General features: G+C 33.4%; 2 protein-coding genes across 2 annotated transcripts; both read left to right on the forward strand.

Moving 5' to 3' along the window:
• The first annotated feature begins 1560 nt into the window (after positions 1 to 1560).
• LOC118046668 (large ribosomal subunit protein eL19y) lies at positions 1561 to 3763 on the forward strand. The gene is made up of 5 exons (XM_035055639.2): positions 1561 to 1726; positions 2254 to 2376; positions 2542 to 2855; positions 3415 to 3470; positions 3573 to 3763. The coding sequence occupies exons 1-5, from the start codon at positions 1615 to 1617 to the stop codon at positions 3595 to 3597; spliced, it is 630 nt and encodes a 209-aa protein (XP_034911530.1). The 5' UTR covers positions 1561 to 1614; the 3' UTR covers positions 3598 to 3763.
• A 1874-nt stretch (positions 3764 to 5637) lies between these two features.
• On the forward strand, positions 5638 to 7926 carry LOC118046669 (uncharacterized). Its single transcript, XM_073405742.1, has 5 exons — positions 5638 to 5923; positions 6017 to 6189; positions 6624 to 6692; positions 7535 to 7592; positions 7686 to 7926. The coding sequence occupies exons 1-5, from the start codon at positions 5735 to 5737 to the stop codon at positions 7692 to 7694; spliced, it is 498 nt and encodes a 165-aa protein (XP_073261843.1). The 5' UTR covers positions 5638 to 5734; the 3' UTR covers positions 7695 to 7926.
• Positions 7927 to 11184: the final 3258 nt, after the last annotated feature.

Raw genomic sequence — 11184 nt, forward strand, 5'->3', positions numbered from 1 at the left:
TTTACTTCAAATTAATATTTTTTGGATGTTTTCAGATCATTTTAATACATTAATATTAAAATTAATTTTTTAAAAAAATATATTATTTTAATACATTTATAAATAAAAAATATTTTAAAAAAACAACTGCAATGAAAACCACACTCTACTGAAAATATTCATAATAAAAACGTATTTTCCTTTATTGTGACATACCGAAGGAGAGGAAAGGGCAGGAATGCTTGCATACATTACGATGATTCTTTAATTTACTGTCCCATCCCCAGGTACACAATTTCCTCGAGAAAATCCCATGCACCCGAAATAACCTTAAGCTGTAATTTCAAGTGTGAATTCTGAACCACCAACAGGTTGTGGCTCAGTGGTTGTTGGGGCAGCTCTCCTTCCTTCGAACTTCGATTCGAGTCCCAGAGGGAGTGGGGTTGGAGAGTTTGTTCCCTTCCTGTCTCTATTGGGTCCTCCCTGTGCGGTATGCATGTCACCCCCGCGGTGTCTTACTTGCTCACTAGGCTTGCAGGATGTTCAGTGGGCCGTGGGATTAGTCGTGGTGTGCGCAAGCTGGCCCGGACACCCACGTTAATCAAAAAAAAAAAAAAGTGTGAATTTTGAACCCACATGGATGAGAAGAGGAAGCAGAGTGTCCAAACCATTTTCCAGTTTTCACAAATTAACCATCTTTATTTCCACTTTTTTCTTTCTTTCTTTCTTTCTTGTTTCATTTTGATTTTGCAGTCTTCCTCAGTAAAAAGTAAAAAAGAAAAAAGAAAAATAGAATTGTGCTATGGTATATATTAAGATAAGATTAAAGTACTTGGTGGATAAGTTTGATATATAACTAAAGACCAAATCATTCATTTTATGTTTTCAATATAAACACAATTTATCCATTCCATTCAATGATTATTTGTGTTTGTTTGTTTTATATAAACAATGCTTTTTGTAAAATAATCTCTTTGATATTTTATGTCTGATTTATTTATTTATTTGAGAAATTTGATGAATATAAATATTACTTTTCTAACACTTGTTTTTCTATATATCAAACCCCAAATAATTTATTTTAAGCATTCTTTTAACAAGTTATTTAATAAAATATTTTAGAAAAGTAATATATTACATGTAAAGCATCTCTCAAAAACAAGTTATTTTACACAAAACAAAATTAATATGCTAGAAAAAAAATACTACACTTGATTCTGAAATTTAATAAAATATTATACTATTAAAAACATTTATTATTGTCTTAAACTCAGCTATGCTAAAGTCATATGTCATGGATTAAACTATTTAACGCAGATTAATTAATGTAGGTCAATTTAAAATAATATTATTTTAAAAAAATTAAATCAAATCACATTTTAATTGAAATTAACCTACCAAGTCGATGTTGTTTAATGAATTAAGTTGATTTTGGGTTGATTTTTTTTTTTTTAACTGGAACCGGTTTAATGATTATGGTCTCAGCAAACACACAGCCCATAACCCAGCATAGCCCGAAAGCCCAACCCGCAAACCCTAGAAGCAGAAACTCCCATGGTATAAATACTGACATAAACACGCGCTGCCCTCATCCGCTCTGCCACAGCTTCAACAGCTCTCGAAGAAGACGCGGAGATGGTTTCCCTCAAACTCCAAAAGCGGCTTGCTGCTAGTGTCCTAAAGTGTGGCAAAGGCAAAGTTTGGCTTGACCCTAATGAAGGCAATGAGATCTCCATGGCAAATTCACGTAATCAAAACAATAACCTTTCTCTCTGTTATCATTTCGTCTTGTTTTTCTGTTCTTTTCTTGCTGGATTTTGCTTAGTTTTTAGTGGGTTTGTGTTTTTTTTTTTTTCATGATATGTTAAAATGAGTTGTAAATTTAATATAAACTTAGCAAATTCTTTTGGGGGGTTTTATTAAATTTTTTTATGAAATTGAAATGCAAGGCTGTCAGTTGTTTGTGTGTTTGAGGACCCTTTTATGCAAAAAAAACAAAAACAAAAATAGTTCCAAGCTATTTTCTTATGGAAGTTGAAGTATATATCAATTGTCCTGGTTTATTTTAGTTATAGTAAATGAAGGTATTGAAGTTTAAGTTTTGATAATTAGTTTTGTGTTTCTGTTAAGTTCTGTTTTGATGTTCTTATGAAATGGAATTTTGTTAGAAAGAAAAATAAAAATAGAAAGAAAATATTTGTCGAAAATTTGTTAGGAACTGATTTTTTTGTTGTAGTGATTTATTTTGTGTTGATGTTATTTGCAATAATACAGGCCAGAACATAAGGAAGCTTGTCAAGGATGGCTTCATTATCAGGAAGCCAACCAAGATTCACTCTCGGTCTCGTGCTCGACGAATGAATGAAGCAAAGAGGAAGGGACGACACTCTGGCTATGGTATATTACTATATTTTACGAATGAACGATTTTCAAGTTTACTTGTGCTCGGGCACTTTTGTTTTTGTGTTTGCAAGAGTAATTGGATGAACTGGTTGTTAATTCCATGTAATTTTGCTTATGTCCTAGAATGCGTTAAATTTCAAGCTGTTTGAACCACTCTAGGTAAGCGCAAGGGTACCAGGGAAGCTAGGCTGCCAACAAAGGTTCTCTGGATGAGGAGGATGCGTGTTCTAAGGCGTCTGCTCCGCAAGTATCGTGAGTCTAAAAAGATTGACAGGCATATGTACCATGACATGTACATGAAGGTGAAGGGTAATGTGTTCAAGAACAAGAGGGTTCTAATGGAGAGCATCCACAAATCAAAGGCTGAGAAAGCTAGGGAAAAGACCCTGGCTGACCAATTTGAGGCCAAGAGGGCAAAGAACAAGGCTAGCAGGGAGAGGAAATTTGCCAGGAGGGAAGAACGTTTGGCCATGGTAAGATTTGTCGTCGCTTGCTGCTAATGAACACTTCATTGTTGAATTATTTATTTGAAAAGCTGATTGTTGTTGGTTGATGATGTGGAATTGCTCGGCTCATCAATCATGTTTCAGTAATGATGAGCTCTGTGTTTTAAATTGTTTTTGAAAAAAAAAATTGTATTTTCAGATTGTTTTGATGTTCTTGTATCAAAAATGAATTTTTTTTCAAAAAAAAAAAACATTATTTTGATGTATTTTCAAGAAAAAAACACAATGAAAAGCAATTATTATCAACTATCAACCGGCATCTAAAACTATAAATTACCTAGTAGGTGTTGCAAATTGTGTATAAACTTTTGACCTTCTGTCCTTGTCTTTCATGTCCATGTCAATTTGGCGTGTGCCTCAAGCTTGGTGTGGCACGTGGATGTCCTTACAGTCACAGAACAGGACTTTAATAATACTGTGTTATATTAGATTGGTCTAAGTATGCTTTTAGCCAGAGTTTAACATAGATGTCAGGAAATTTTGTATAAAATGGGATGCTGATGTTGTTCATTGTAATTATTTACAGGGACCCGGGGCTGAAAAACCAGTAGCTGCACCACCTGCTGCTTCTCAACCAACAGAGTGAGTATATATATTACAATAGTATATACTTCTGAGTCTTTGATTAAATATTCTTGTTTTAATCCAATATGTTAACTGTTCCATATGTTGTTTTGTTTGCAGGGGAACTAAGAAGTCCAAGAAGTGATCCTGAGCTCCAGCGATTTGTAACTTTTTGCTTAGTGTCTGATTTTGTTTGTTGCTTTAGACAATGTTGTTTTATATCTTAGATCGAAGGAAGTTTAAGCTGTTGGTACTTGATGCGATATGTAACACCAGTTTTTGTCGATTAAAAATCTATTATTTTGTTCTTACCACGGTTTTGATGTTTGTTATTTCTGCTGAGCCTCTTCCTATCAATATATTTTTTTTCTTTCAAGAGCTATTAAAATCCTATATTCTGCAACCATGTTGAGCTCCGTGGCATGTATTTTTTATCCTTATTATCTTCTTAGATGATACAAGGCTCTGTTGGCTCTTGAGTAATTTTATGATGCCAAAAGAGTAATTAATGTTATTCGTTATTTCTACAGCTTTTCTTTGAAGAACGAGATAGATAAAAATTCTAGGTGTGGCTGTTACTTGGAGCATGAATTTTATTTTTTATGTTTCTTTCTTCAAATTAAGTTTACTTGATGAGCATACATTCTTTGGCTTTCTCGCTCCGAGGAGGTTGTGTGCTCATCGATCTTTGAGAAATTGTATCAATGTAGCTTAGATTTTTGAGTCTTCGTAGTTTTCGCACCTGGTTATGGAAATAAAATTTTTATTATTATTCTATTAAATCAATTTCATTATGTATAAAATTAATTTGACAAAAACTATAGTTTTTATAATTTTTTTTAGCATGCAATAAAATTAAATAAAATATTATCATAAATAAAATTGATATTACACTGCGAGTAAATTTAATGTATTGTACACTAGTTTTTTGAAAAAAAAAATATTATTCATATGACAGTACATGTGAATCTGAGGAAATTAAACTTTACTTATATTATTCATTGTTTGAAGTAAACAATGTAATTCACTTGTATTATTCACTACAATACTAAACAGTAAAAAAGAAAAGCAGCTGTTTCGGCATATCCTATGTTTTGAACATGATTTGTAGTGAGCCCATCAAAAATAAATTATATTTCTAATATAACTAAATATTTGTTTTGATGTGGGAAGCAACCACGCAAACAAACTTATCCAGATTATTTTTGTTACGGTCTTCTGTCTATCAGATGGCATCAATGTTATCTGCAATTGCTTGTTCCTAATGGTTTTGCCAGGTTCATCCTTTCTCCTCTTTTGTTTCCTGACCTAGACGGTTCAGAAAGATCGTATGTCAGGTCAATTTCATTTCTGGCCAAGTTTCGTGTCATGTCGTGAAAATTACACTAATGATGTTAAAATTTGCACTCCCACTTGGAGAAAAGTTATCAGCCATCCTACGGCGAGCTGGTGGACAGCATGCTGTTTTCTAATGGCTTTTGTATGTAACGGGGTTCCTTAGGCAGACTTCCTGCATGATTTGTACAGTGGGTGCAAGAGTTATTTTTGCTTTAAAATATGTTAATATAATTTTTTTTCAACTTTCTTTATTTTTAACATCAAGTCACCAGTCTAAAAAAATATATTTATTCAATATTTAATGTTTTTGTATACTAGAACATATTTTTAAAGCATATCAGTAACGATCGTACTGTAGAGTGCCGCCAAGCTTTGATTGATTAGTCCTTGACGATGTCCCTGTTGGCTAGTGGATGTTCTCTGTGGGTCAAGTTGCTAGGATCAAGTCTTTAGAATACCATCTTTTACGAATTCTATGAATTATCTGCCTTTAATCCATTGGAAGGTGAGTTTAGTTTACGATTTGGTGAAAATACCACCTGGTTTTAAATTAGAAAGGGATGAAAGAGAAGGTTACTGTGATTTTTTTTCTAAAACAAAGTTCTAGATAAACATGCAAAATTCGAGAAAGAAACAAACCTCGGATTAAAAAAATTATATAAAAAGTGAAAACACTTGGGATTTAAAACAATGTGCTTGACAAAAGGGGTTTGACAGCTTCGAAACCAGGACAGAACTGGCCTGTTAACTGTTTTGACAAATTATTCAAAAAGATTATGATGGCGTGGCTTATTCTTGTGGGCTTCCCTAGAAGAAAAGGGCAGGAACAGTTCAGAAAAACCCGCGAAGGCACAAACACAACCTCAAAAAGTCAACCTCGACAGCTCAGAACTAGAGTATAAGAGAAGTGGGTTCCGTTTCTTTCAGTTCCAAAACCAGACATCATGGCAGGAGTAGAAATGTTCCCTAGAGGATTTGGCAATGTAGCTTTTGTTCTTGTTGCTTATTGCTTTCTCAATTTCTGGATGGGATTCCAGGTTGGCAAAGCTCGCAAGAAATACAACGTCCCTTATCCAACCCTTTATGCTATCGAATCAGAAAACAAAGATGCCAAACTCTTCAACTGTGTTCAGGTCCTCTTGCCCTTACTTTTCTTTTCTTGTTTCTGTTTCCTGAAATTTGGATTTTAACCTCTCTTCTTTTCTTTTTTTGGTTCTGTGGTGCAGAGAGGACATCAGAATTCCCTGGAACTGATGCCAGTGTTCTTTTTGCTGATGGTGTTAGGAGGGATAAGGCATCCTTGTGCTTGTGTTGCTCTTGGATCCATTTATACTGTCACTCGGTTTTTCTATTTCACTGGCTATGCCACTGGGGACCCTAAAAAGCGTCTCACTATTGGGTTTGTTCCCTTTCTCTCTTGCTCTCAGCGATTACTTGTTCTTTCTTGATCGAAAATTTAGATAAAAGTATAAATTTTTTTAATCAATTCCAGTCATATGTGCCTAACTCCTAAGCATAAATATGTGAAAATCGCATCGGTAGGTCACATTCAAGATTCGCATAAGTTATTAACCGATCAATTTCAGTCCATCAATGCACGTGCGCATATTCTGATGAATTTTATACCAACATGTCACATATATGGGATTGCTACGTTGCCTGCATCATGCCTTTAACAGCATTGGATTTGACGTTGGTGATACCTTTTAACCAATGATCTAACCAGCATCGGCTTTGGGACGATGCTGACACTCTAGACCTCCCCATGTGTAGGATTAAATTAGTGTCAGGCCGCAACACTGTAATGGTAATGATTTCCCTTTTTATGTGCAGGAAATATGGGCTCTTGCCTTTGATAGGGCTTATGGGGTGCACAATTTCATTCGGAATCAGTCTTCTTCGAGGAAAGTCCTTGTCTGTTATTTACTTATCTTGTGGTTTTGCTTTCCTTAATTTTCCATGTTCATCCATCTTTAGTGTGTTTATGTTTTGTGTTTAACAAGCTGTACTTTCTTTGAATATTGAGGTGATATTCTTCTGAGATCATTTCTCCTTTGTCTTTTGAATTCCTTCCAATTCAGAGGCACCAATAGAACATCTCTCATGGCCTCCAACCGGATGTTCAAAAAATATGATCACAAGAGTCACCACCACCGCTGTTCATTTGGTGGCATGGGATTTTTCCAAAGACATACAAGGCAATGCCTTTATGTTGAAAGGAAAATGAACCCTTGATTTGTCTCTGTCAGAGATGGCAATTATATATCTCAACTAGCAATAACGTTTCCCAACACAATTTGTTTTTTGTCAAAGCAAGTTTACATTGAATCCAATAGTTAGATATAGAATGATAATGGCATTGGTGCTAGACTTTCTTAGGTGGAAATCAGAAAATACTGGAAGGTCCTGGTATAGGTGCTAAACAATCAAGGACCTTTGGTCATAGTTGTCAACTCATTTCGGAGATTGACATGGAATAAGGCTCAGGCTGCAAAATAGAGATTAGCATTGGCAACTCTCCCACGTTGTAAATTGTGTAAGATGAAACTTTAGACCTTCTGTCCTTGCCCTTCGAACCACGTCAGTTTGGTGCCTGGATGTCCTTACAGCCACAGAACAGGGCTTTAATGGTACTCTGTGTCATATGAGATTGGACCAAGTCTGCGTTTAGCCAAAGTTTAGCATAGATACCAGGTAGTTTCGTATAAAATGGGATGTTCATGTTGTTCATTGTGATTTCTTACAGGGCCCTGTGACCGAAAAACCAGTAGCTGCTCCTCCTGCTACTTCTCAAGCAACAGAGTGAGTATACATGTTACAATAGTATATACTGTGACTTAAATATTCTTGTTTTAACACAATATGTTAACTGCTCCCTTTGTTGTTTGTTTGCAGGGGAACTAAGAAGTCCAAGGAGCGATCCTGAGCTCCAACGATCCGTAACTTTTTTGCGCAGTGTCTGATTTTGTTTGTTGATTTAGACAATGTTGTTTTATATCTTAGATCCAAGGAAGTTTAAGCTGTTGTTACTTGATGCGATACGTAACTCCAGTTTTTGTCGATTAAAAATCTATTATTCTGTACCTATATATATATATATTTAAGAAAAGTTTGGCTGGGCCTTTTCCATCCTATATCCTGCAACCATGTTGATCTCTCGGTGGCCTGCTTTTTTTTTCCATATTACTCTGCTAGACGATACAAGGCTGTGTTGGCTTTCTTTATCCGAGCAAGTCATCTTTAAGAAAGGGAATCAATGTTAGTTCAGACATTCGAGCCTTCAAAGTTGTTTCACACTTGGCTATAGAAAGAAATTAAAGATCCAGATCATTTTGTGACCATCTTTTATCTGCAGGATGGCATCAATGTCATCTTCAATTGCTTGTTCCTCATAATTTTGCGAATTTCATCATTTATCCTCTTCTGTTTCATCACCTGGGTGGTTTAGGAAGCTAGTATGCCAGCCAAATTCCATCCCTGGCCAAGTTCCTTGTCAAGTCCCGAAGATTAAGCTAATGGTGTTAGAATTTATGTGCTGCAAATTGGAGAAAAGTTATCACCCATTGTGCGCGTCGAGCTGGTGAATAGCAGGTGGTTTATGAATGGTAGAGAATGGCTTTCTGCATATAATGGGGTTCCATAGCTAGATTTCTTCTTCAAGTCCCGCCAAGCTTTGATTAAAGATTGTCCCCAGTTGGCTAGTGGATGTTCTTCTGTGGGTCAAGTTGCTAGGATCAAAAGAAACTAAAAGGATAACCTTTTTTATTTATTGGTTACTTTTATCGACAAAACACATTTATCCTTGGATGTGAGGGTATAATTGACTCTTTGCTTTTTATATATACAGTAAAATAATTAATATACCCTTTTTAAATAAATAATTAATGAACTGGTGGGCAGAGGTACTTTTAGTTTTTCGATTTTGAGTGCACAGTAAAATAACCATAATGAATTTAAAGTCAAATTGTCTTCAACTTGGGGTAAAGGGATTTTTTTTTTTCTTTTCAAATATGGTTTTTTTTTTTGTTATTATCGAGTTTAATAAAAAATAATTTAGTATTTTAATATATATAAAATATTATTTAATTTTTAAAAGTGGATTATAGATGAAAATCAGCAATGACATATTAATTCACACGGTATCTCTTCCATTTATAAATAATGTGTGTTTGGCTAAAATATATTAGGTTTTGTATCAATAATTTTTTTCTTCTTCCTTTTTTTCCTTTTTTTTTTTATTTGATATCAGAACTTTCCCTGTATATTTTCAAAGCAACCTTTCATTTTTTTTTCAAATTTAATTTATATTTATTTATTTTAAATAATTCATTAAATTAAATTTTCTTCCAATAAATGTCTTTATGTTGAAAGGAAAATGAACCCTTAATTTGTCTCAGTCAAATATGGCAATATATATATCTATATATCAACTAGCAATAACATTTTCCAACACGTTTTGTTTTTGTCAAAGCAAGAATGATTACATTGGATCAAATTAGTTAGATATAGAATGATACTGCCATTGGTGCTCAACTTTCTTTCATGGAAATCAGACAATGCTGGAGGGTCCTCGAACAGCTGTGCTAAATCAATCAAACAAGTCTCCTTTGTCATACTTGTCAACCCAGAGATTCATTTGGAAAATATCTCGTGTCATTGGATTCATTTAAATCAATTCTTTTTACTGAAAAATCATGTACGTTAGTTTTTATCAGTTTAAATTATTTTTCGGTTCAATTTAAATTACTCATGAGTTACTACGATTGATTGATTGAACCTAACTAATTAGTCCCTCTTATGTGCAAAATTATTTAATAATACCATAACAAAAAGTTATTTGGAGTTGGTGGTGGTAGCCAGTTCAAATCCATTGGCACCACCAATTATTTTTTCTGTAATTTGGATTTGCTATGTGCTTTGTAAAAGTGATGATGGTGGTGGTTTTTATTGATGCAGGGTTTTAATGGCGGTTTCTTGGCTGACTTAATACTTCCTTGGTCAGTTGTGAGTTGGAGATTTATGGTGAAAGTATTTGTTCGGGAGTATGGTTGTGTTATTTTTTTTTTAAAGTGTTTTTTATTTGAAAAATATATTAAAATAATATTTTAAAAATTTTTTAAAATTATTTTTAATATCAACGTATTAAAATGATCTGAAAATAAAAAAAAATACCTTGAAAGCAAAAGAAAAAATAAATTTAATTTAATTTTTTAAAAAAATATTTTAAATACAAAAATAAAACAAGAACTAAATTGAAATTTGAATGCAGGAGAAAAGACTAAATTAAAAATTAAAAAGCATTTGATTAGTGGGATACACCATCCCTTTCTGAGAGCATTTTCAAGAGTAAAAGCTATTTAGAAGAATTAAATTGATATATAGTTTTTAAATAATGTAAATATAGCATTTTTTTCATATATATATTTAAAAAAAGTAATTATATTTTAATATATTTTATGTCCCTCGAAAACTACAAATATCTCTTGATATTTGTATTCAATAACTGGAGTTTTGAAAAATATTTTTTACCTCCGTCTCAATGTCCTTAGCTGTTTCTTTATTATTAATTTGTGGTTGTTCGGAATTAATTTGTACATATCTCAATTAATTCTATAATTTTATAAAGTTAACGACCATAATAAACCTCCAATAACTTTAAAATTTATGTAACTCAAACTAATAATATTTAAAAAGTACTCACAAAACATAACCAGTTAAGCTAAATTCTTTTAAAGTTATCCATGGCATTTTTATTTTTGTTGGTTGGCAACCAAGCACTGCATATTGTTTTAAGAGCATAATTGCTGCCGACCATAAAAACACACCACCTAAAAACCTGGCAGAAAGCCTAAAACTTTTTTTTTATCAAAAGTTTTGACTGTGAGACTCTTGTAATTGAATGTTTAATTGGAATTTATATGGTCAATGTTTTAATTACTCGTTTGCCGGCCTGTTAGGGCTCCATATAACTGTTGTGGATCAAGCTTTGGCATCCCATAATCATGGCTGTTCATAGATTAAAACCTTTTTGTTTACTAGGGTTTTCTCAGAACCTAGCTGGTTCTCGTATTGATACAATTTGATTTACTTTATTATTCTTTATCTAGACTATATATATAGGTAGTTATAGCTAGCCTCCTCAAAAGTTAAGCCCTAGATATTGTTTTTAACTACTCTATGAAAATAAAATTTAATTAATAACATAAAAATTCAGTGGGACATGAATAAATTTTCATTAATTTTCCTGTAACAAAATGAATTTATTAACCACGTGTAAATTGATAATTGCAGTGGGAAATGTGATATCGAGGTAAGCAATCAACTTAGACCTATGAATTCATGGATGAATGTCTTATTCATCCATGCCATCTCTGGTTTCCTTCACGCCCTTCAA

Source organism: Populus alba, chromosome 17 (assembly GCF_005239225.2).
Source record: "Populus alba chromosome 17, ASM523922v2, whole genome shotgun sequence".
Classification (NCBI taxonomy): domain Eukaryota; kingdom Viridiplantae; phylum Streptophyta; class Magnoliopsida; order Malpighiales; family Salicaceae; genus Populus; species Populus alba.